The 27,781-nt window shown below is 44.2% G+C and overlaps 1 protein-coding gene across 19 annotated transcripts in view; it reads left to right on the top strand.

The window, feature by feature from the left end:
* Positions 1 to 27,781, top strand: part of SORBS2 (sorbin and SH3 domain containing 2) — a 289,436-nt gene that overhangs the window by 177,613 nt on the left and 84,042 nt on the right. For all 19 annotated transcript variants that reach the window (XM_083169075.1, XM_083169032.1, XM_083168988.1 and 16 more), the window contains 2 exons: positions 12,053 to 12,191; positions 25,025 to 25,197. In XM_083169075.1, the coding sequence (XP_083025201.1) occupies positions 12,053 to 12,191; positions 25,025 to 25,197 (312 nt within the window). The remainder of the gene's footprint in view (positions 1 to 12,052; positions 12,192 to 25,024; positions 25,198 to 27,781) is intronic.

Raw genomic sequence — 27,781 nt, 5'->3', positions numbered from 1 at the left:
GTGTAAATAAGTAATGATTACATTAAATAGGTATATTCATACATTTGTTTGCCAGACACTTTCATTAATCCAAACATGCTAATGTGTGATTCTTTTTCTTGTTGTTGTCTTTTGTGTCTTGTTTTGCTCTGTGGCTGCACATTAATAACAGGCTCCCCTTCCTCCCCCTAGAAAAGGAAGTTTTCATAGGTCATCGGCTAATTACCAGCAGGGGGGGATAAGTGAGCACATAGTAAGCCCAGCAGGTGGCGTGACGTGTACCAATAAGAAAAGTGTCACGTGTTCTGCCAAGTCCAGCACGAGCATGCAGAAAACTAACACTAATCCGCAGATTTCTTTCTCTAATGTTAGCACAAAATCAGAACATGTGAACAGTAAAGTTGTCCACCAGGAGCGTAAGCAGGAGTCAAGGGAACGTAGGGTTTCCACCTTGAAACTAATCCTAAAAGAGTTCTCGGCAGATGCAAAAAAATATTCTAATACCCTAACAAAAGCTCACAATTCCAAAGCGCTAGACTATTCACCCAGCCTCTTGCCCCATAACCCCACCATTGAAAAACACACAACATCCCTGTCTGTTGAGATAGCTTCCAAGCCGTACACCAAGGCCGAAGATCCGGAATTTCATGGACCTGCTGCAGCACTGTCCTCTGGTACATCAAAATCCCCTGCTAGTGTTTCTGGACAAAAGACTGCTACAGAAAGAAAAGGGGTATTACTGGTAGTTTCAAGTATCTTCTCTAACATTGTTAAAGGATTGCAGTGTTGTGATTTGAGAGATCATTAACCTAACCTAATAGAGATGTATACCAACTGATACCTAGAAGTAGTTATGTTTACGTAGCGTGTGCCAGCATGACCGAACTATAGGGGTCTCTGTATCAGTGCCACTGCTTCTGTTTAGAAATGTACTTGATCCTTAAAAGTCAATAGACCTTTGGATCCGATATAAGTAGTGAGAATAGTGATGCAGTAGATTTTTTGATAAAACGTGTGAACCATTTAGAAATTCTCACTTATTCCCATGTCCCCTTGACTTTTTAAATACTCAATAGCATTGATTCAGAGACCTCGTAGGTGTCACGGTTTGTACTGTTTTAACACTTACTTCTAACACATGTTATTTTTAAATAATTTTTTAAAGTGTGTGTGTGTGTGTGTGTATATAAGTAGCATAGGTAATGTGCGGCACTCAAAATCCAATATGACAGAGGCAGAATGAGAATCGTCGTTTCAAAGGCTTATTCCTTTATCTTCCTTTCTTTGTTCTGAAGGCGAAGGAATAAATCTTCGAAATGTTGATTCTCAATCTGCCTCTATCATATTGATTTTGAGTTCTACCTCTAGTAGCACTCTATAAATGATTTTAAGAAGAATGAGAAGGTCTTTATTCTAACGTTTTGGTCTGCATCAAGAACGTCTTTGAGGACATACCTTATTTTCCTTTTATATTGTTTGAAAAAGAATAGAGTGAATTAAAGGATGAGAGCACAATAATATATACTGTATAATTGATAAAAAAAAAAAAAATAAAACAACCAACATGTTAAAATGGTATCACCAGAGCTTTATACGGTAGTTCCCCAAATGTACTTTAAAGGAAAACAAAGAGCTACAAGTGCGACCTGGCCATTACTGCCTGCATGGAAATGAATGAGTAACTTCTTCCACATGCAGAAGTTACATGCAGCTTTGTGATCCTTCAGGGGAGTGAACACAGCAGTGCTTGTAGTTCCAATGTATGTTTCATTCTCCAATGTTTGTCATGGCTATTGATTCTGACTAAGGCACCAAATAACTCTAAGCCCAGTTGGGTGGGTTAAAAAACACAAAAGTGAAGGTGGCGTTTGGCCTTAATGTCCAAAAGATGCCATTTAGGGTTAATATCAACTACAGAATTTCAACCCTCTGACACCGCTTTCACATCACAATTGCTGGGTAAGAGATCGAGATCCTGTGTCCTGCACTTTCACATTAAACCTGTGTTTGGTATAACCCTTCTTATAACCCAGGTGGAATTGCTGGGTTGGTCGATACCCGGGTTATAATGTTTTATGTTTCACATTGCACCTCGACCTGGGTTGACCCAGCATACACCCGAGTTTGAGGTACAATGTGTAGGGGTATAAGTTAATATCTTCTGTTCTGGCAAGCACCTTTTAAAGTTTAAAAATGTTTATAACATTTTTAAACAATTATATGGGTTTGCTTTAAACCTGACTATGACTTGTCCACAAAGTAGGGTGGTCGGGTTAAGCATGGGACAGATTTCCAAGTACAAATAGCTTCATGTGGGGAATTTTGAGCCACCCCGTAAGTATAGCGTGGGCTAAAGGATGCCCAAGGCAGGGCTTGGTTTCTTCGAAAATTCGCAGATTTTCACTACTTTTACCATTTTTAATGACCTAGTCACACTAATCACAAATGATTCTCAGGTCATATGGATTTTTATTAGTAGATTGGGAGACCCAAAGATTTTTATCTCCATGCCCAATTACTAAAATTGTAAACTTTGAGGAGCTTGCCGGGAGAGAAGATTTTATCAGAGGGTTGAAATTTTGCACAGTTGATGTTGACCCGGAATGGCATATCTTTGGGCATCGAGGCCAAGCTCTACCAACTCTTTTTGTATTTTTGTACCCACTCTAATGCCCAGTGATAATATAATGCTAGGTGGTAAAATCCTAATAGTGAAAAGGGCCTTTTAATAATTAGCTATTATTATTTAATTGTATTGAATGGATTGAATTCCTTAACACAAAAATAGCTTGACAAAAGTGAGAGTCAGGGCCAGTTGCCCTATGCTTTAAAAAGTTATAAAATGGAGAGTAATAACCAACCATCCAGCTCCATGTCACAGACTGTGTTTGAAAAATGTCAGGCAGAAGCTGATTGGTTGGTTCTTTATCACTCTCCAAGCTTAGTGCATCTGGCCCTTAACATTTATGATTTCAACTTCGTTTAAATGCTGTGTGAAAATACTGGAAATAAATGTCCATATCTCAAATATATGAAACAAAAGATAAAAGCAATCTTAATATGGTATCCAGGTAGCTTTAAATCCGTTATCCTTTTTGGCAATTGGTGGATTTATGATTGGATTATAAGCATCACAGCATACTTATACTGAATAGATCTGAGTCTGTTTGAACAAATGAGCACTGCCTGTGAATAAAAAAAAACCAGTAATTGGTTTCATTGGGATATTTATACTTTGTGCTTTCCAATATTAAGCTAGGTACACACTAGGCGATTAATCAGATGTTGCTTAGAACAATATATCAGCCACATCGCTTGGTGATTGCCCAAAATCTCGCACTGTTCCCCAGGTCATCCTTATGGTCAGGCTGCATGTCCCAGGGAATGAATATATGCATTTTAAATGTATCGGGGAATAATACATCGCGAGGAATTTACTAAGATGGGAGTTCTATTTCAGATGGGATGTTGCTTTGGGTGACCAATCAGATACTATCTATTATCTTCTAGAAGGTGCTAAATAAATAAGCAGTAGATTTTGATTGGTTGCCTATAGCAACCTCCCATGTGAAATAGAACTCTCTTCATAGTAAATTTCCTTCATCGTGCTATCGTCCACTGCACTATGCTGTGTGTATGGATGACCCATTACATTGTCCTGTTGCTGAGTACAAAGCGCACCCTGTACCGAGCATTAGAGTGGAGCCTTTAAGCTGAAATCATTTCTGTAATGCACTGGTAAATATTATAATCGCACGATAAAACTACATTTGTCCTCAACCTCATAGTCTAATATACCACAAGCATATTTTATCTGGCATCAAGCTATTTTGTTAGCACAGTTATGTACTGTATGTTGCCATACCAGATCAATTACGCAGTATTACAATTGTTGTTGGCATCATTTGGTTTTCTTGGAAATATAGAGAAAGCCTGAGCTGGAAAGGTCACGCATCCCATAGTAAATATGTACATAAAAGAAGTGGTAGGAGACGGAACTGAGCTTTCTACACACACACATTCTCCCACCTCATGGTAAGAAGCCTGTCTCTTTTGGTGGCAGCTGCTCTCTGGCCCCACGCATTGACTGAGCGCTTAGATTCACACTAATTATCATTTAAGGGGTATTCAATTCCATCCCGGGTTTGTTGTAAAAAGAAACTGCACTTTTCGTCATTTTTAGGTCGAATGTACATTCGACCTATTCAGTTAATGCGCTTATATTTGGACTGTTAATCCAGCATGGTTGAAAAACATGTGGATTGGCTAACTACAGGCTATTCCATGTGTTTTTGCTAAAATTGCCTTTATCAACTATTTCTTTAGTCATGTTTTGCCGATGCAGTTTCGACTCTTTAAAAAGTGAAACTGCATTGGTGAAACATGTCTAAAAACTGGCTGAAAATTGCCACAATTGAATTCGCAGCCTCGCGAGTCCACCAAACCCCGCCCGGCGAACGAACGCCCCCCTGCCGCCCCCTCAAAGTGTGGCTTCGCCCGAACAGCTGCGAATGGATGTTTTGCATAAACATCCATTCGCATGGCTTGGGTAACCGCCCACATCTTTCGATGGTCACCGACCATCGAATGATGTTTAGCGTGCACGCATATATAAGTGACTTTTCAGTTGTGTATATATGCGTGCACGCTGGCGTGTATACGGCCGGGCAGCTGACATTCGGTGATGTCAGCTTCCCGCCCCCCACACCCGCGTCACTGCCTCATTACCGTGAGAACGCCCAGCGTTCTCATGGGAACGCCCATGGAACGCTGGGCGTTCCCATATGGTAATGGAGCAGCCCGGCGCCCTCTGCCCCCCCCCCCCCTCCACGCCGGCATGGGTGCGAGCACCCGGCGACCCGAAAGGTGCACAACATCGGTACTGCATGCGAGTGCACGCAGTACCGACCGGATCTGAATCAGGCCCACAGTCTGGCCACTTATAAATACTTAAAAATTAATCGTGAATATTCTTGTTACATTTATTAAAATTTTTGTCTTCATATAGATACATTAACAAGGTTGCCGCCTTTGTATACTTATAATTGTGTGGAGATTTTTTACAATGCATGCAAATGGGTTTAATGATGTTTCATTAAAATAACTTGCCAATAACATGCAGTAATGACTGTGATCCTGAGTGTAAAACATGGCAGTTGTCATGTAGAATTTCCTGAGTGTGCAATCACCTTTATAGTAAAATGGCTCCAGCATATGCCAGGTCACTTCAGTCAGCGTTCTGCCCTGTACTGCCTTCTCCCATACCCCGCTATACAAATCCTCCTGTCCCCTCCTGGTGGTCTGTCTCTGTCACTGCGGCTGGAGTTTTTGGCATCGGGGCTGGGAGGGGCTAATGTTGGGAAATAGTGGTAGTATTGGAGATCATCACTGGGCTGACCGAGATAGGACATCCAGCCTTAATTATTATTTGTGTGTGTTTATATATAACGTGTGTGTGTGTGTGTGTGTGTGTATGTGTATATATATGTGTATGTATAAATATATATATATATATATATATATATATATATATATATATATATATATATATATATATATATATATATATATATATAGTAGGCAAAGAAGCAGACAGCGGCACTCTGGGAATTTTCAAAAACGTATATTAGTGCAAAAATAGCATACCAACGTTTCGGGGCATAAGGTACCCCTTTGTCAAGGTGAACAGTGCAAGGTGAAACGTTGGTATGCTATTTTTGCACTAATATACGTTTTTGAAAATTCCCAGAGTGCCGCTGTCTGCTTCTTTGCCTACTCCTGCACAACTGTTCCGGAAGGCACCTGGGTCCCTGACCAGCTGGGGGAGTGCCAGGTCAACACACACACACTTTGCTATATATACATAATCCTTGGTCATGTGACAGGTTAAATAAAGATCGCTCATTTTTAAATCCTGTATATTGGATTTGGAGACATGTTTGATGTCCCTGCTGAATAGCGATCAGAACATGCCAATTCCCAGCGCCCCAAACAATTCCCAAAGCTTTGTATCCTTCTCTGAATCTACTTAGCCTTTAACCAGGCAATTTCCTTTAATTGCAACACGAGAATGAACTCATGGTGGATTAATTTGATTTTTATCTGTTTTATGTTAATATGTAAAGTGTGTTTTTCTAAAGCCGAGGAAGGGAATAAGCTAAAGGGTGAATGTGTAATAATAGAAAAAGCACAGACAATTACACAGATATTTAGTTTGATCCTGCCAAAACATACTGTGTACATTGGTTATGATGACAAGCACTGACTGACTAAAATAATAAAATTATCACCACCCTTTATACTAGGACACACGGTTGTGTTCAGAGGTGCAGCACTTGTGCCGTTTCATTTTTAGTTTAAAAAGAATGTACTGTATGTACTTTATAAAGAATGTGGGTGGTGTAACTTTATGCATAAGTGTGCAGATGGGAGGGTTCAGTGTAGCTCTGAACATAGGTACAATACTAGTCATCCAGATTTAGTAGGTAGCAAAATGTGTTTATATTTTTTCCCCTGGAAAGCATTTTATGTTTTTGGTAAGTTAGGACTTATGTCCGACTCAACCTAGACCTCCAGGGCTGGAACTAAACATGTTGGTGCTGTGTGCCAAGAAGAGCATTTGTGTACCTTCCCTCATATTTCAAATAGGGACTAAAAGCACAAATTTACACCACACAACAGTAGTGTCACTTGCACAGTATGTCACACAATTGTAGTGTCCCTTCAACATTGTTTCACACAGTAGTTATTTATTTACAGTTTCTTATATAGCGCAGCATATTCTGTTGTGCTTTACAACAGTAGCAGTGCACCTTCCAAATTATGCCACACTGTAGTAGTGCCTCTTATACATTATGACCACCGTAGTAGTGTCCCTTACATTATTATGCGTGCACAGTAATAGTAGTGCCCAGTGACAGAACTTGAGAGTGGTGGGCCCTTTCGCAAAAATATGCTTAGGGACCCCCTTCAAGGCCCTATGCTGAGTTCATAATCTGCCACATGTTAGTGCATCACATGGGTGCCAATCTGGACCCCCTTTTAATTGAATAATAATCTGTCATTGCCCCCTCCATTAAATTTTGTACCAATGGGTGATTGGTGGATTGTGGCAGAGACAGATGGTAATGAGCAAATTATAAATGGCAGAAGATTAAGGGGAGAGGCAGATGAAAAGAGGTGATGAGCACAGGCACATGGGGACAGTAAGTGTGATGGATAGAGGCAAGGGGTGACATGTAGGGGGTGATAAGCCGTTGGTGAAAGACAAAATCAGAGGGTGATATGCATGCAATGTGATAGATAGGGGGTGAAAGGAAGAAGCAGAGGATATTGGGCAGACTGTGATATGCATGCAGGGTGACAAACAGAATAACAATTGGGTGGGAAGGTGGAGAAGGATTGGGGTGTAAAATCGTATAATAGTTGGCTTGAAGTCTCTCCTAGTGGGTGCTGGAAAATAAAGGTAAGTCCTGGTATCTATTAATGTAAGCTTCTCCTTGTGGATGAATGCTGTAGGTATCGATTATAACCTTGCAGTAGCCATGGGGCAGCAATCCCTAGCAATAGTAGTTTGGATTAAAACCTTCTATGGGACTGGACTAATTTGGCTTTCCAGGTGCCGGAGAAAGTGATATAAACATTGCTACTAAATTTGCAGTGGGTGCAATTACAAACCCCAGCATTTATGATTATGGTGGTGGTGGACAGTTCTGGAAGGCACCAGCCACACCACCCCCAGCTAAATCCCTTTAGGCCTCTTAACGTTTAACTGTAATTCATAGGAACAAAATGAATTTGCCACAGTAAACTCTTGGTTTACTGCAACATTATTTACGAAAGCCATATACGATGGTCAAGCAGTAGTTCAATTACATTGGATAATATTATATAAGTAACGAACATTAGCGCAAATCATTAAATTGTTTATGGCTATTGAAGGGTATGAAATGGCATTTTTCTTAGTAACTGAACAAATTATACAAAGCACATTAAATGCTCTAATGGAATTTGGGCCTCATGAAATGCAAGTAAGTTGTTTTTTTTGTGTCATTTGAAGCAACTCATTTAACTGCCACTGGCGTGCTTGAAATTTGAAACTCTTTACCCATCGTTCTGCATCTTAGGAATCAAGGCAACTTTTAGTTCACATGAGCAGTTGAACATTTTTGGGGAACATGGGGGAAATCCCCCCCCCCCATGACTTAGAAGTTCTTATTTATTCTTCTATAATATTATATATATATGGTCGGATTTGTTGCCCATAGCAGCATCCCATCTTAGTGAATAAAACCCCTCTGTATTTTGTTTCCATTTCTATCATTAAAACATGGCCAAATAGCTTTTATGAATTAACAATAGTATATTCGACACTAAGGGGGGTACGAAGGAATATCGGCGGGTGCTATTCAATGCTGTCTTTCCCGCATTGCAGAGGCATCTCGGCAAAACGGGCCTGACCTTAAAAGCTGTCGGCCCACTTCTACCGAGAACGGACGTGGATTGTCGAGCTCATGGCCTTACTGGGCAGCTGCCCTAGGGCCCCACAATTCTAGGGGCCTTTGAGCAGGGGTTTGCTGGTGCCTCCAGAGTTTGTTGTGAGGCGAGTAGAGATTGTGCCTGGCTGCTTTGGTTGTGGATTACATAAAATCAGAGCGGTTGGGAAGCACTCTCAAAAGTAAGCAGGGGCCCCAGTGCATTGCTTTTCCCTAGCGCCCACAATGCTATTACGACGGCCCTAGGTACATATGGGGATCCTAATTCTACCCAACACATTGTAATCATGAAGTCCTTTCATTTAAACCTCCATCACAAAGGGAACCTATAACAAAAACAAAAAAAAATTGGGTTAAGGAATGTAGAATACATTTCTAAAGCTTAAAAAAAGTTTAGTGGCTCTTTAAAGAAAAGGTAAAACTGTACAGTTCACTAATGTAACAAATAAAATGTGGATTTTGTTACTCTTGATTTTATCCCATTTAAATTCATGCAACATTTGCCATGTACTGACCAACTGCTGAGGGAGAAACTATAATTCTCCCCAGTCATCCTCTTCACGGCATGCGACACAATAAGTGCTGTAACAGGTGCGCGAACAGCATCAAATTGATATACATTGACCGGTACTTATGTAGTATCTGGGCTGCCGATTTTTTGATTGTATGCCTTAAGTTAAGGCATACAATCAGATGCGATGCGATGCGATATCGCATCGCATCGCATACGACCATGCGATGCGATGCGATGCGATGACCCGATTTTTCCATAGGATTCAATGTTAAAATGGACTGAGTCCATTTTAACATGGAATTCAATGGGAAAAAGGGGTCCTTTTCATACCCCTACTATCCAAGTGGGCATGGAGTTGGATATAAACCTGTGGCGAGCGTAGCGAGCCACCGAGCCCGAAGCGTGGCGAGCGAAGCGAGCCCCGCGAGGGGACGGTATTCTGTGTCCCCTCGCGGGGCTCGCTACGCTCGCCACGCTTCGGGCTCGGTGGCTCGCTACGCTCGCCACAGGTTTATATCCAACTCCGTGCCCACTTGGATAGTAGGGGTATGAAAAGGACCCCTTTTCCCATTGAATTCTATGTTAAAATGGACTCAGTCCATTTTAACATTGAATCCTATGGAAAAATCGGGTCCATCGCATCGCATCGCATCGCATGCGATATGGTCGGGTGCGATGCGATGCGATGGACCCGATTTCAAAATCGGCAGCCCAGTTACTACATAAGTACCCATTGACCTAGCCTACCATTTATCCATAATTACTCCCAGTCTGTGGGGATACATTTAGCCATTACAAAACACATGGGTACCACTTGTAAGAAATTTGTTTCAAAGTTGAATTCGTGAGAGCCAGGATGGGGGATCCCTTACCGAGCACAAAGTGGTCTCATTGTATCATGTTATAAATGCCAGCCACAAAAGCAATATTTAGTAGAAGCAAGTGTACGGCACATCACTATTTCCCCCTAAATAGTAGCTAGTGATTCTGCATTGTAAACAGCTGTGTTCTTAACCCTTTGGGCAGTATTCAATGAGAAAGTTCTCCGTGCATGGAGAGCGTTTTATTTCGCTCTCCATGCACTCTCCGTGTTTTAGCGGAGATTCTCCATGTTTGGAGATTCTCCGTCACGGCACTTTACCCACTATTCAATGTGGCTGATGCTCGCTGCCACTCGCGGCGAGTCTTAACCCTTGCAGCGGTTAAGGTCCGCGGCAGGGAGCTTTCAGGGAGCCGGGGGACGGAAGCAGCCAGAGAGATTAAAGTCTCCCTGGCTGCTCCAGAGGAATGTGGTGGGGAGGGGGGCTCCCCAGGACCCAGGCAGCACAGGCTGCCCCCCCCCCTATAGCCAGCGGGGGACCCAGTATTCACTGCACCCGATCGTGCATATTAACGATCGGGTGCAGTGAATATATGAATATCTAATGAGCGGCTCGAGCGCTCCGGCCCCCTGCTGGCTGCACTGTGTAAAAAAAAAAAAAAAAAAATGTAAAAAAATATATTTTTTAAATTAAATATATATTCATGTGCTATAAGCACATGAATAAAAATAACATGCCCCTTCACAGAAAAAAAAACCTGATTTTTTGACACCAACAATTAAAAAAAAAAAACCTTTTAGTTTAAAAGTTCACATTCCAGCTCCCCATCAAAAGATGGAGAATTGCTACACGGAGAGACACGGAGAAAATCACTTAGAAAGACGGAGAATATTTCACATTGAATAGGGTTGCTCGCTTTTGGAGAGCAAAATGCTCCGTCCAAGGCGAAAAAAGCAAAAATTCTCCATAAAACACGGAGAACTTTCTCATTGAATACTGCCCTTTGAGTGCCAATTTTGCTGTGAGGGATCCTCCAAATATCTGCTAAAAATGCCAGCGTCGCTCACAGCGACTGTTCTTTTAGTATAAATAAATAGAGCCAAATCAATTCATTGAAGTTTCATTATCTAATGCACCCGAAAATAGCAGTCGCTGTGAGCAAAGCTGGCATTTTTAGCATATACTATGGCACTCAAAGGGTTAGTGCACGTTGCATACTTGCCGATACTTGATTTGTAAGTATCACGGCATATGCCTATATATATCTTGTCGTTATATCGGTACACCTGGCATTATGTACAGGTGACCAGCAATCTGACCCATTCAGTACCATATTTACAGTAGTAAATCAGTGCCAATCTAGTGCCCAAATGTGTTTACCCAGCTGTGTCAGATATGGTCATAAACTATTTTTATCTTTTGTTCTCAATACAGGTTGAGTATCCCTTATCCGAAATGCTCGGGACCACAAGCATTTCAGATAAGGGATTTTTCAGTTTTTTGGGATATTTTTCACTTTTTTGGGATATTATTTTTTAACATACTTATCTGGTCCCCTGGTGGTCCCCTGGCATCCACGGTGTCCCCTGGCATCTACAGAGGCCTTCAGGGTCCTCTTCAGCAGTCCCAGGGGTGCATTGCATCAGTTTGCAGGCGCCCCGGTGACGCCACCAGCGCGCATTCGCGCAATGCACCCCTTGGACCGTAGATGCCTCTGAAGAGGATCCTGAAGCCCGCCGTGGACACCGGGGGACATGGTAAGTATGAAAAAAGGGGCAGGGGGAGTAAAAAAAACAGCAACCCCAAAATATTCTGAAAAACCACAGTTTTTGGAATATTTTGGTTTTTGGATATACGGATACGGGATACCTGTAGCATATTGTGTCATTTATTTTACAACCAAATCCTGATTATCTTTTATAGTCCTTATATCTCACTAACAAAATCGCAGGTGTTATTGTATTGATTTTGCTTACACTGGAGAATTACTGCATGGTAACCAAATACAATTCCGTTCCCATAGCTTTGTTTTATAGTAACACACTAACCTATGTTTACCTGCATAGTCACGTCATGGTGGTGTATAATGGGATTAAGGTTATTGTATGTGTGTTTTCTTCAAATATGATTTTCTTTAGAGAAAGTGCCGTTAATAAATCACGTGTTCCCCTTTCTGGGCCTGCTGTATAAGAGCAGTTTGGTATTGGTCTCCTATTTTAACACTGATTTCTTTTTTTTCACAGACTCCAATCACAGTTAATGGGAATTCCGGCAGCCCAGCTAGTCCTATGAGCCATTATCAGAGGTCATTCTCTCCAACATACCCCTCCCCACCGTCACTTAACTCCAGCATCATAAACATGCAACACAGCAGAGCTTTGGGTATGTCTAAATAGTTTTATGCATACGGTATGCCGCACTTACACCCATTCATTTCTAATGGGTCTGGTGGTAAAGACGTGTACAGTACAGTGTGTCCTGGGCACTTTTTAAACAGTTTTTTATTTTTTATTTATTTATTTTTTTGAAAATGTATTTTACATGTATAAGTGATTTTAAGGTACATACACACTGGGCAATTTCCCCCAGTGTGTATGGAAAGTAAGGACCTTTTATTACAAAACTTGTTCAGATGTAATTAAGTAGATGACAACCGAATGCGTTTCATCTTACACAGACTTCATCAGGTGTATTTCCTATTCATTCTTCAAGTTGGACTTCAAGCGGTATAAATTCATGTGGGAGATTTAAAATACGAACCTCATTAGATACATTTTGTCTCACTTCTTAGTTATTGTCTCAATTTTGACAGTAGCACAGAACTTGGATCCAACTGTTCAGTCTCACAGGTGCTGCCAATCATCCCAACCCTGATTACATCAATTACCACTGCTGCTGCTCTAAAACTTGGTCTGGATCCTCCACATTATCTTCATGTGGAGGTATTCTGCCCCTGCCACAATAGATACATAGATTCCCCCCCTCCAATTCCCCTGTGTCCAGGGTAGTGTTTTCATACCGGCGCCTCCTCCTTCCAGCATTATTGGAGACACTGGAAATGGTACCGTTTATACTCCTGTGTCTTTCCTATGTCTGACATAGTTTTAGATTAAAGAAGAAAGAAACCTAAATGACATGCGCTAATGCCTCGTATGCAGGCTGACCTGCATGCACATTTATTATTAGGAAATTCATTGCAAAGCATGGATTAATAATATATGAAACCCATTTAATATTGTAACTTAATGTTCCTACTGAGCAGATCAAAACCTATTGCTCCCTTGTGGTTTCATTCTCCTGAGGCGTCTCATTTTATTTTCAGTGAAACTACAAAGTGTTCATTTTGCAGGTCTTTGTCACATAACTGTGCAGTAATAATTCATTACTAGGTGATTCATCGCGCCCTACGGGCGCTCTTCACACCGTCGTAAGGGGCTGCGCCCCCTTAATTTGTGAACGTTTGTATATGAGAAATATGGTTAGAATTGTATGAAAGATGCCCTGTATTGCAACTTAGGTGTCCGCGAATCGCGGGAGGGGGGGTCGCGGAGGGTGCCGCGAATTGCAGGAGGGGGGGGTCGCGGGGGGTGCCGCGAATTGCAGGAGGGGGGTTGTGGGGGGGTGGATGCTGCGAATCGCGGGAGGGGAGGGATTGCAGAGAATCGCGGGAGGGGGGTCGCGGGGTGGGTTGCCGCAAATCGCGGGAGGGGGGTTACGGGGGCGGGGGTTGCGGCGAATCATGGTAGGGGGGGTCGCGGGGGGTGTGCCGTGAATTACGGGAGGGGGGGTCACGGGGTGGGGTGCCGAGAATCGCGGGGGGGTGTGTGTGTGCCGTGAATCGCGGGAGTGGGGGTTGCGGGGGGGGGGGTGGGGGGGGTGTGACGCGAATCGCCACAAGAAAAAATCAACACAGAAAGGTCAACACATGTAAATGTTGACATAAGTGTGGCACTTCATTGGTGTCCATGTCGACACATGAGAATGAATATGAAAACATTAAAAAAATGAAAAAAAAAACCTTCAAAAACTCATGTCAACCTTTTTCATTGTCGACCATAGCCATGTCAGTGTTTTCCATGTGCAATTTAATTCTGGAGCTGCAGCGAATCGCGCGGGGGGGGGGGGGTGCCGCGAATTGCGGGAGGGGGGGTCGCGGGGGTGGGTGCCACGAATCGCGGGAAGGGGGGGTTACGGGGCGGGGGTTGCGGCGAATCATGGGAGGGGGGGTCGCGGGGGTGTGCCGTGAATCACGGGAGGGGGGGTCACGGGGTGGGGTGCCGAGAATCGCGGGGGAGGTGTGTGTGTGCCGTGAATTGCGGGAGTGGGGGTTGTGGGTGGGGGGGGGGGTGGGGGGGTGTGACGCAAATCGCCACAAGAAAAAACACAGAAAGGTCAACACATGTAAATGTTGACATAAGTGTGGCACTTCATTGGTGTCCATGTCGACACATGAGAATGAATATGAAAATATTCAAAAAATTACAAAAAAACGTCAAAAACTCATGTCAACCTTTTTCATTGTCGACCATAGCCATGTCAGTGTTTTCCATGTGCAATTTAATTCTGGAGCTGCCGCGAATCACAGGGGGGTGCCGCGAATTGCGGGAGGGGGGGGTTGCGGGGGGTGGGTGCCGCGAATCGCGGGAGAGCGGGGTTCACAGGGGTTCCGGTGGGGGGTTGCCGCGAATTGCGGGAGGTGGGGGGTCACGGGGGGTGCCGCGAATCGCGGGAGGGGGGGTTGCGGGGGGGTGTGACGCGAATCGCCACAAGAAAAAATCAACACAGAAAGGTCAACACATGTAAATGTTGACATAAGTGTGCCACTTTATTGGTGTCCATGTCGACACATGACAATGAATATGAAAAAATTAAAAAAAATTAAAAATAAATCTTCAAAAACTCATGTCAACCTTTTTCATTGTCGACCATAGCCATGTCAGTGTTTTGCATGTGCCATTTAATCCTGGGGCTGCTGCGAATTGCGGGGGGGTGCCGCGAATCGCGGGAGGGGGGTCGCAGGGGGGGTGCCGCCAATCGTGCAAGGGGGGGTCGCGGGGGGTTCTTTTTGCCGCGAATCGCGGGAGGGAGGTCGCGGGGGGGGGGGGTTTTCAGCGAATCGGGGGGTGTCACGGGGGAGGGTTTGCCGCGATTCGCGGGAGGTGGGGGGGTCGCGGGGTGGTGGTTATGCCGCGAATTGCGGGAGGGGTCGTGGGGGGGTTCTTTTTGCAGCGAATCGCGGGAGGGGGGGTCGCGGGGGTGTTTTTGCTGCGAATCGCGGTAGGGGGGGTGGCGCGCGGGGGGGGAGGTTTTGCCGCAAATCGCGGGAGGGGGGCGCTCACCTGGTGGCTGTGGAGTAGCAGTGCTGGGCAACATGGGAAGGCAGTGGGTGTTTGGCACTGTCTGTGGGCTCACTGGGCTGGTTCTCTGTCACATACCTCCCAACATGACCCTCTCCAGGAGGGACACAATGCTCTGTTTCTAGACTTCCCCTTAATGTATGATTGCCATCACCTGTTTTAAACAGGTTAATTTCTCAGAAAGGTGTTCAGCACAGATGAAGGCAATCACACATTAAGAGGAAAGTCCAGGAACAGAGCGTTATAGACACAGACACCCACTTTGAGTGACAGATGTAGCCAAATATATAGGAGATAAGAACAGGGGGGGAACTTTTGCCCTTGCAGGGGGTGTTGATGCTATAGGGCTCAGTGGTGAGGGGCAGGGGGAGTTGGGGCTGGTGGTGCCACTACTGATCCAGCCTTAGCTGTGCCTTACTGAGCATGTGCAGGACCTGATGCATGCACTGTGCATGTCATCATAGTAATGGATTTTGCTTTAGCTTGGTCAATGAATAAAGGAATTGTTATACATTAACTTTTCCATACGTATAACATGCAGGAGTGTAATGGCTCTGATGATTGTGAGGAAATGCAGAAATACATAAAAAGTGCACCTTTACCTGAATGTGCAAGAGTACAAATAGGAATATGTGGCGCACACAGCATAACTTTTCCTAGCTAAGTACTTTTACACCTTGTCATACTGTATGATGGCAATTCACACCAAGAGCCGGATTTATAGTGGTGCGAGTCCAGTGGCCGTGAGGGATGTCAGACAAATGTGGAGGTTTTTTTTTTAATATATATATATATATATATATATATATATATATATATATATATTTGAATATATTCAGTATGGATCACACTTCTAAAACGAACCCTTATAATTAATACTTTTTAGCGAGAACATTGTGCACCAGCAAGTCCTGCAGACTTGATTCTTTTTACTTATTAACATTTATATAGCATATTACACAGCTCTTTCCAGAGAACATTTCAGGCATTTGCCTGTCGGTACTTATGTATTATCACGGCGCCCACGAAATCGGCCTTAAATCGCATGCAAAAATCAGATGCGATTTTGCGGCCAATTTCCGGCCGATTTTTCACTTTTTTCGGCCGATTTGCATGCTGTTCCATCCTTGCACACCCCCGATTTCCATCGTAGTGCATCGCATGCAATATAGTGGCATGTGATGCATGCCATGCGATTGCATGTGAAGCGATTCGATTTGTAATTGTACAATCACCCTGATGGGTGCTTACAATGTTAAATGCACCCCCATTGTCAACACCACCCCCACTATCAACGTGAACCCGAAGCGTGGCGAGCGCAGCGAGCCCACGAGGGGCGGCGGTACGCGTCCTTTCAACCTTTTTTTATACCCCCACTATCCACGTCGGCGTGGAGTTGATTTTAGATAGTGTGGCGAGCCCAAAGCGTGGCGAGCGGACGCGGAATACATGTAAAGTTATCCGCGGGGCTCGCTGCGCTCGCCACGCTTCGGACTTGGTGGCTCGCTGCGCTCGCCACACTATCTAAAATCAGCTTCACTGGATAGTGGGGGTATGAAAAGGTCAGAGGACGCGTACCGTCGCCACGCTTCGGGTTGGCGTTGATAGTGGGGGTGGCGTTAACAATGGGGGTGCATTTAACATTGCGAATCACATAGCATTGCATGCCACTTGCTATGCGATATTTAATTGTACAATCAGGGGCATTTTCCCGAAAATCACATCGCATACCATCGCATACCATCTGGGAGTGTGCAAGGATGGAATAACATGCAAATCGGCAAAAAATCGGACGAAAATTGGACGCAAATCGCATCGCAGATCAAATCGGCCGATATATCGGATGTGATTTAGATGAAATCGGGCACCGTGATAATACACAAGTACCCGCCTGTCCATAAAGCTTACAGTCTATATCCCCTATGACACAGACCAACACCGCAGTTATTTGTCAGAAGCCAATACCCTGCCATTGCCAGTATGAGTGTGGGATGAAACCTTGGTCAGAACCTCATGGTTGTAAAGCTATGATGCTAACCACAACACCAACTGAGGTGCCCCAATGCAATTTTTGAAATACTGGTTTCCCTGTGTGAGAATTTTTTTTTTTTTTAAATGCCATTAAAATGTTCTAGAACAGGGGTCCTCAAACTATTTTGCTGTAGGACCCCATCAGACACTAAAAATAATTACAGGACCCCCAGTAAGTTACTGCAGACGGGCATCACATCACGTGTGTAGTCAGCAGGGTGTGGATCGTATTGTTAACATCACTTAGGTCGACACCGTTGGGTCGACAGGTGTCAAGTTCGGTCGACATGGGTTAGGTCAGAAAGGTCAACATGGTTTTTTTTGCTGTCGACATGGACACAGTTGGAAGTCAACCGCAGCACCTCGCATCACTCGCTACGCTCGCAATGCTTCGGGAACGGTGCCTCAGCACACTATTTTATTCTCCCACCACGCTCTAGTGGATGCTAGGGCATGAAATACCACCTGTCAGCTCCAAAAAACAGTAAAAAAAAACATGTCGACCTTGTCCCATGTCGACCTTGTCCCATGTCGACCTTGTCCCATGTCGACCTTGTCCCATGTCGACCTTGTCCCATGTCGACCTTGTCCCATGTCGACCTTGTCCCATGTCGACCTTCCCCCATGTCGACCTTCCCCCATGTCGACCTAATGACTGTTGACCTAATGACTGTTGACCTAAGTGCTGTCGATAATACGACCGTATCCCCATCAGCAGACAGCACATACATGGCAGCCTATAGATTGTAAGCTTGCAGCAGGGCCCTCCTACCTCCAAGTCTGTCTGTTGTTACCCAGTTTGTCTTATCACTGTCTACTATTGTAAAGCGCAACGGAATCTGCTGCGCTATATAAGAAACTGTAAATAAATAAATTGTGGAGGTACAAAATGATGGGATGAGTCTGAAATAACAGACAATCCAACAGATTTTTCAGACTTGAATCACTGACTGAGATTAGAAAACTCATCAGCCTGATGGTCAGCAACATGGAGTCGCGACCCCATGCTGAGAAGGTCGGGACCCACTTTGGGGTCAGGAACCACAGTTTTAGAACCGCTGCTCTAGAACAAAAGGAATGATGAATACAGTGTTTGACTGTATGTGGAATAGAAATGTAATGTGGCATGTGACAAATACCAGTGAGTGAGACGTCACCACTGTAATTCTATTGTTGTTGTTTTTTTTTTAATTGTTCCGCTTCTACTATTCCTATTACAGTTGAAATCCTCTGGTCATTGGGGATTATTCTGGTTAACTCGCAAAGGCAAAATCACTCTATAATGGACAGGGAGAAATGTAACTCTCGTTGCACATTTTGCATCAGCCCCACCTGCAGTGCATATGGTTTTGTCCATTAGAAAGTGATTGTGCCTTTGCGAGTGAACCAGAATAATCCCCATTATTTAGCATTTTCCATAACCAGCTTTTTATAATGTTATTTCGAGCCCGCACATTTAAGGTCTCCCTGCTGATCAGTAACATACTGTAACACATAAAAGCTACTGGGGGCTGCTGTGTCCGTAGAAAAGCACAGTGATTGTAACAGCGTTGACATAATTTCAGGGATTAGCCGGTACTGTGTTAATGAGATAGTTATGCAAATGAGAATAACCGTGGCATCCTTTGTATGCTGCTTAGTTCTGTACTGCATAATATAAGGCTGCGCTGTCTGTCAGCTAAGGCGTTTGCAATCTCAAATCTGCATGGTTAGGTTAGCAATCGGTTTTATAGTAAAACGATCAATAGGCGTAGTATCTGCGATTGTCCTAGAACATTAGCGTGGATGAGTGTAGAGGTGTGTCAGGAGGTGGCTTCACTGTAAACGCGTTCTCCGAGCTGCATGAGGAATGTGGTTCATTTCAGTGTTAACTACAAAGAAGACATTCTTAAACAAAAGAGACCTCTGATATTCTGCCAAAATCAGACAATTGCCATCTGCTTGCGCTATTTGAAACACTTATTGTTCTTGACGTCGCTATTCACCGGCCTCCAGGGCCCACCCTAATTTGTGTAACCTTTTATATTCTTCATCTGAAAAAAAATGAAACGTTTCATTGTAGCGTAGAAGGATGTTGTGCGATCGCCTATGGTAATGAATGATGGGAAATATTTATTCTCTTATTCGGAGATCCTGGCATCACTCCCTCAGAAAACGAGAGGGGAAAAAAAACTTTTAATATCTCGATTGTATGTGAAATGTTTCACAAATGCTGCCTGTTGTCTGCAGTGCCGCGGAGTTATCGTATCCAAAGAAACCAAACACTTCTTTTTGACAGCTCTTGCCAATTTCCACACTTGTCCACATCAGTTATTGTTCAGACATCAGCTGACAGGATATAATGCACTGCTCATGCACTGCATTTACAGTCTTTGACTTTTCATTTTATTAGGGTGTCAGAATGTCAGACTTTTACTCAATTGATTCTGTAAGGCATACGGTGTTTATAGTGCAGTCTTTCCTATAACAGGCTCTTCATGATGTGAAGTACAGTATACAGTGGCTTTAAAGCATCTGTGAATGAAGTAATTATGGTTTCAGCAAACCCCGAACTTTACCACATGATACTGTGTTGGAATTGTGCCATGTGTAAATCTTGCTGGAAAAATGAAGCTGAGTGCATTACTCAAGTCTAACTCTACAATTTAACATGCTTCATGCATAGAAGGCATTCGTAACCATAAATCCAGTGACCCGGTGGTGAATTTCTTACTAGGAATTACTATTTCCCTGTCAGAAACACTAAACCTTTTTTTATTCATGCTGCAGCAGAAATCGGGGTTGCGGGCTGCAGTGTGCATGCAGGAGAGGATGTGGCGACATACCAAATTGCTGTCTGTAGAGAGGCTTCATTGTTGGGACCAAGAGGTGGAGCCTAAGTCAACAGCGAGACTATCATGATATCTGTCCAGTGCCGCCTACACTGCTGCATTGCAGCTCTGCATCGATGCTTAACTGCCACTGCGGAGGTGGAGGGTTGGTGTAGGCCTGGTAAAGGGGGTGGTTTGATGCAAGGGAGGCAAAAATCCGGTCAGTAGGTCAACAGTGTCTATGTTTACAAATTGGCACAAGTAAAACTTGAAGTGTTGAACATTTTCATGCCAACCTGTTACTTGTATCGACCGTTTGTCTATGTCGATATTGTGCTTAGCAACCTTTTGACTGTCAACCCTTTATACCATAACCAGGAGGCCATTAACATTGTGCCTAGGCCTGACCCCTAAATTTGTGTCGGTACTTATGTAATATCTGGGCGCCCAATTTTTTCATCGCATCGCATGCATTATAGTGGCATACAATTCATGCGATGCGATTTTTCATTGTAAAGACCCGATTTTTAATTGTATAGTCACCCATGGGTGATTTCATACCCCCACTATCCAACTACGCATGGAGTTGTTTTTATATAGTGTGGCGTGCCCGAAGCGTGGCGAGTGGATGCAGAATACATGTAAAGTAATCCGTGTCCCCTCGCAGGGCTTGCTGCGCTCGCCATGCTTCGGGCTCGGTGGCTCGCTGCGCTCGCCACACTATATAAAATCAACTCCATGCGTAGTTGGATAGTGGGGGCATGAAATCACCCATGGCTGATTATACAATTAAAAATCGGGTCTTTACAATGAAAAATCGCATCGCATCGCATGCCTTAAGTAGTGGCATGCAATGAAAAAATCGGGCGCCCAGATAATACATAAGTACCTTTGTGTCTGTTCTGGTCATGGAGAAACCTTTTTTTACATGCATGTTGCCTTAACAATGTAGTGGTGAGGGTGATTCACTAGCAGATTCCACAATATCTGCTCATGTTATACCAGAGGGCCCCAGCATATTCCCAAGAGAAATGTTATCTCTACATAGAATATACACTTCAAAAGCCTCACACTGGGATTTCACACCTAGATGGGTAACGGCTGCCAACACCTCTCCACAAGCCTGCTTTGTTCCAGAATAACGTGTGTGACTAAATCACTAAATTAGCAACTGAAAAGGAAAGTTACTTGTATTTTGGACAGGTATTCATTAATAAACTCCATCTTTGTACAAGAAAGAAGCATCTGAATACAGCAATAACCTGGATCACTTACAGACTTGAGAAAAAGTGTTTTTTATCATCATACTGGTATACCACAAATATGGGGCCGCAGAAGGCTGCCTTGGAGTTGTGCAGCTCAACCAAACTATATGTCTCTCCTTGTCTCTCCTTGTCTCCCCTTGTCCTTATACATCACCCCCTCGAGTGCGGTGACCAAGCACAGCAGAGAAGCCCTTCTGAAATGGAGCTCAACACTGGAGCAGACCACCCATATGGGCATGATGGAGCTGGAGGTGGGCAGATCGGCAGCCCTCACAGCCTACGCTGCCCTTGCTGCCCTGTGCGGAAAGTATGCAGCAAAGGTGGATGGACCGGACCGGTGACCATGGAGATCCATTCACAGAGGTGGTGGAGAAGTAAACACCCAGGGCAGGGTGGCGGTGGTCCCGAGCCGCAGCCTATAAGCTCCCCAGCACTTTGAGTAGAGCCCAACCTGGCGAGGGGGATGTAGTCAGCAGTGGCAACAAGGCTGCGCCCCCCCCCCCCCCAGGGATGTCAGCTGGAAAAACATTCCTCTCAAGGATGCTGATACAACAGTCAGGGAGCCTGCTAGGGCCACTCTCTGGTCAGCGGGAAGGTCTGGCAAAGTATGGAGACGCGGGATGCGTATGAGGGACTGTCGTGCGGAGACTCGTGTTAAGTGTAGGCACAGAGGCCACAGATCTGCACTTCCCGCAATCCTCCTCTCAAACACCTGATCCCTCATCGACAAGATGGACAAGCTATCTCTGCTAATAAACGACACTAGATCGGGCACAGCAGGGTCCTCTGTCTTATGATTCACTGAAACATGGCTAGACGACCCCACAACAGACTCCTCTGTGTCTCTGCAAGGCTACGGCCTCTTCAGGGCTGACCGCGACAAGGAGCTCTCCGGCAAATACAAGGGTGGAGGAATCTGCTTCTACATAAATGAAAGGTGGTGCCTCGATGTAAAGACTCTGGGTAAATCATGCAGCCCTCAATTGGAGACTCTCCCCATCAAATGCAACCCATTCTACTCCCCACGGGAATTTGCCTCAATTATCCTGGTACGAGCGTACATCACCCCACAATCGAGCACAAAAGTAACCAACAACAACTAGCTTCCCTGATAATAGACACCGAACTCAAGCACTCAGACTCACTGCTCATATTATTAGGTGACTTCAACAGGACCAACCTGTCCCAGGAGTTACCAAAGTACAAGCAGCAGGTCAAATGTCACACAAGGTAGGGGCGGACGCTGGACCACTGCTACACTGCTATAAAGTCTACCTACCGATCCATCCCACGAGGAGCCCTGGGACTTTCTGACCACTGCTTGGTCCACCTCCTCCCAATGTATACTCAGAAGCTAAAGTCAGCAAAGGCCACTGTCAGGTCAGTTAAAAGCTGGTCAAGTGAGACGAAACTAAAGCTTCAGGCTTGTTTCGATTGCACTGACTGGAGGGTTTTTGAAGCCTCTGCAACTGACCTGAATGAAGTAGCAGATGTCGTGACATCCTACGTCTGTTTCTGCGAGGATCTGTGTGTACTATCCAAAACTGTTCGATCCTTTTAATAACAATAAGCCATGGTTCGGCAGTCAGCTAAGGAATCTCCGCAGGGCCAAGGAGGAGGCCTACAGTGGTGGGGATAGGGCAAAGTACAAAGAGGCCAGGAACACCCTGACACGTGAAATCAGGCTGGCAAAAAAGCGCTACGCCAGCAAGTTGACAAACAGCCTCTCAGCCAACAACCCTGCAGCAGTCTGGAAAAGCATGCAAGCTATTACGAGCTACAAGAAAGTCCAAAGCCGAACTCCAATGCTCCATCCAGGAGCTGAACGAGTTTCACTGCAGATTCGAAAAAGGAGCCCAGTGCCTCAAACCCCCCTTCCCTTGACCATAGTAAGGTGGCTCCACCGCCACTCCACCCTGACCTACACTCCAAGGTCTTGCAGGTAGACCAGGGGAGGTAGAAGCTTTGTTGAAAAGGGTCAGACTTAGGAAGGCTGCGCGTCCTGATGGAGTGTCGCCATCTACCCTTAAGACCTGTGCAACGCAGCTTGCACCCATCTTCACTGTGATCTTTAAAACCTCACTGGAAATGAGTAGGGTCCCCGTCTTCTTCAAATGCTCAGTTATTATTCCGGTTCCCAAGAAGTTGGCTGTGAATGATCCAAATGACTATAGGCCAGTCGCACTAACATCAGTGGTCATGAAGGCATTTGAAAGACTTGTACTGAACCATCTGAGGGAAGTGCCCAAGACCCATCTCGACCCCCTGCAGTTTGCCTACCGAGCAAACAGAAGCATCGAGGATGCAGTTAACCTAGGGCTGCATTATATCCTGGAACACCTGGATCATCCAGGCACCTACGCGAGGGTCCTATTTATTGACTTCAGCTCGGCATTTAACACCATTGCCCCCACTATCCTACAGCCCAAACTTCTCTCCCTAGGAGTTCCAGAATCTACCTGCTCCTGGATTGTGGCCTTCCTGACAGCACGGAAACAGGTGGTGAAATCCGGAGCCTTCACATACGTACGATCAGCACTGGTGCTCCCCAGGATGTGTCCTTTCCCCCTGCTCTGCTCCCTCTACTCTAATGACTGCATCTCGAGTGACTAGTCAGTAAAAATCATAAAATTTGCTGATGACACCACCATCATCGGCCTAATCACAGTGGCAGATGAGTTTGCATACAGACGGGAAGTGGACAGGCTTTCACAGTGGTGCAGCAGAAACAACCTGGACCTAAACCCCATCAAAACAGTCAAGATGGTAATCGACTTCAGGAGAAAACCAAATGTCAAGGTCCCACTAGTAATTTCCAACAGAGTGGTGTCATGGGTAGAGACCTTCAAATTCCTTGGGACAAAAATCTCTCGCAACCTCAGATGGGAGCCCAACATAACTTTCATTGTCAAAAAGGCCCAACAGCGGCTGTTCTTCCTGAGGCAACTGAAAAAAAATCAACATTCCGCAGGAGCTGCTGCAGCTCTTTTACAATGCTATTGTGGAGTCCGTTCTATGCTCTTCTATTACAATCTGGTATGGAGGAGCCAATGAATCTGACAAACAAAGCCTGCAAAGAGTGGTGAGGACAGCAGAGAAGATTATTGGGACGGACCTCTTCCCTGTAATGGAACAACACTTAAGCAGGGTCAAGAAGCGAGCTGGGAAGATCGTGGCGGACAAACTCCACCCTGGCCATAACTTGTTTGATATTCTCCCATCAGATAGACGCTTCAGGTCCATTCCTGCCAAGTCGCGAAAAGCTTCTTCCCGATAGCTATTCAGCTATTGAACAATGTACTCTAAAATACTAATCTAAACACCTAACTGCTCTGTCTAACCTTGCAAGTCATAACATGTGAATTGACATTTGTATGCGCAACTGATGCAATGTATGGATGTCCTGTTATCCCTCTTGGACCATGATTGAAGCTGCACTGTATCCACAAAAAATAGCCTAGTATACATGGACAATAAAGTGATTCTGATATAACTGTATTCCAGTTCAGCTTTAGTATGGTATGGCAGGTAAGCACCAAGACCTAGTTCTCCTGTTTCTTGCTAGTGCTCACCCAAGCATAGTAACTATGCTCATCATGTTATGAATTCCACATAATGCTATGTTTTATTAATGAATGTATGTGTTCTGTTGAAAAGGAGCAGAACCTTGACAAACGGTCATGTGGTGTGCAAGTCCCTTATTGGTAGGATTCTAGGGAATGACATTTGAATTGTTTCTGTTCTCTCTATAGACTCTGCAGAAATGTACTCCCAGCAATACCAGTCAGAAGTAAGCCGTAGCAGCAGCACCATACCAATCTGCAGGACCTCGGAGGAAGAGAAGAAAGTCACGGTCATTAGAGCACCACATTATTCTGGGATTGGACCTGTGGATGAGACGGGAATACCAACAGCAATTAGAACGGTAGGCGGAAATACATAATCTGCAGTCCTTTATCTAAGGCTTGCCTTATGCATTATTGTCCAGTTTAGATGCAAATGTTATGGGGCCTACACACGTAGTGATTTAGGGGCATGTGAAAATGCCCCTACATTTCTCCATTTGTATGGGCGATATCGATGCGTGGCCCAGCGCGTCGCTATTGCCCGGCAATTTATAACCAGCATGCTGGATATTATTTGGTCAGGGCCAGTGTTCTCACCGGACCTGACAGATCACACAGCACTGACACATCGCTGTGTGCTGAGCAATCTTGCTGAGCGTTACTGACCGATCTAGTATCACAGAACACTCAGCAGATCTCCCTGTGTGTAGGCCTCTTTAGCCATGTCCGCTCAGGTATTCAGCTAAAGACTTCTATTCTCCCCTTTTAAAAAGAACGACTGAAAGTCGTTGATGTTCGTGTCCATGTCCACCCACATTAGTTGCCCTGTGTGACCTTCTACCAGTTGTAGGTCCTCCCTGACATTGAATCTGCAGTAGTGCAAGTTCACAAAAGACTCTTTGGGATTGGGGACCCTTTATGCAGTACCGCAGACCACCAATCTAACAGTGAAGTGTAATATGGACATTGATGAACCAGACCTTTCAGGCAGTTGAGAGGAACTGTGTGTAAGGTCCGGTATTTTGCATATGCTGACAGTACATCTTGGTTAGTGGGCACTCTGGGTATTAGGAAGAAATATACAAAATGTATTGACCCTCTACAAATGAATAATATACGGTTGAGTTATATACAAAACATGGAATTATTTTGAATAGATGCCACAGATACAAAAATTGGGATTTAAAATATAACCATCATTGAACAGAAGTCTCTTCTGAGTAGTGGTGAGAGGGGGTGGGGTTTGAAAGTTGAGACCAAAGGTTCCTTCTGGAATCCCCACAGGCCAAGAAATATTACCCAAGACATTTCAGCATTACAGCAAAGCAAGTTCAGTACCATTTCTTAGTATCCATTCTTGCACCCTTCACCTAATCTGGGTGGGCATATAATATATTAATTAAGTCAAATTTTCTCCGGTTTTGCCCTTCAAAATTAAAATATTCTCTTATAACTAATTAGGTGAAGGGTGCTACAGTCACCCCATAGATGACTGACCCCATTATATTTATTTTTGAGTGACATTTGTACACTATATTAAAGGATTAAGATCCTGAATCATCTTTTTTAGCAAAGCAAAAAAGCATGCAAATGGATAAAAAAACATTTTGTGCTGTAGGTGGCGCAGATGTAATGTGTGCTGAGAGAGTTAGATTCGGTTGGGGTGTGATTTAAACTGAAATTTAAATATCAATGTAAAAATAAAGCAACCCGTATTTGTGGCTACATGCAAAAGCAGCCTGTATTTACCCTGCAGAGAAACAATATAAATGTATTTGCTCCCTTTGCATAGCAACATGGTTTGTTGCAGCCATGCTTTTTTGCTTTACTGTATCTGACCATAAAACACAAAGCTTGTATGTATATTCTATGTATGGCGTGCATATATAAAAAAAAAATATATATATATTTATGACATTCATATAAAATGTAATGTGGCATTTGACAAACATTCTGGGGTGGAATGGCTCCCAAGTGAATTTTCCCTTTGCTTCATTGATTGTTCCCATTCTGCTTAACCTTTTGCATTTGTATTTCCCAGCTTCCCTCACCATCCTGATGCTATAATAATGTTATTACTGATTATAGTATAATGGCTTCCTGTCTGCCAGTAAAATACTGGTGTTGTTTGAAGCCCCTATGTGATACTGTTGCTATAGGAACACAGTGATCGTAAACACAGTGATGTCATTCTAGGGACCGATCAGTGCTATATTATTGTATTTCCGTATGGATATATCCAGATGAGTACAGCAAAGTATCTGCGGCTCATCTTTCTGAAACAGATTAATATGTGTGTGATGAGCAGAGGTTGGTTCTGTTTGATAGATCTACAGTGTCTATAGGTCTACACCAAAGTGTTGACATGCAATAGGCCGACAGGTTCAAAAGATCAACATGCAATAGGTCAACAGGGTCAAACGGTTGACCTGAAATAAGGTAGTCACATGACAAGCTCGATATGAGATTTTTTTTTGTAAACCGGCATGTTCTTACTTCACCTTCCTGTTACACCAATTTAGGTCCGTGTCGACGCGGACACCAAAAATGTGAATACACTAGTGTGCCTTGAGCCGTTCTCAAGTGTGCCCCCAGATCTAGAGATCCCCAAACCAGTTCACAGCCACCACCAGTTTAACTGTTATTTACTGGTCTCTTCTTTTCATGTAAAGCATGGGTCTTTAAACTGCGGCCCTCCAGATGTTGTGGAACTACATGTCCCAGCATGCCCTGACAGTTTTGGCATGCTCTTATAGGAAAAAATGTGGCAATGCATGTTGGAACATGTAGTTTCACAACATCTGGAGGGCCACAGTTTGAAGACCCATGATGTAAAGGGCCAATGTATTTTATTTTTGTTACCTGTGGGGACCAGTGTGATTGTTTTTTATATGGGGGCAAATAGGTTGTTTTTGTTTTTTCCTGTGGGGGCCAGTGTGTTAT

This window comes from Crinia signifera, chromosome 1, assembly GCF_055691185.1.
Source record: "Crinia signifera chromosome 1, ASM5569118v1, whole genome shotgun sequence".
NCBI lineage: Eukaryota > Metazoa > Chordata > Amphibia > Anura > Myobatrachidae > Crinia > Crinia signifera.
This window is presented reverse-complemented; position numbering and strand designations above follow the sequence as displayed.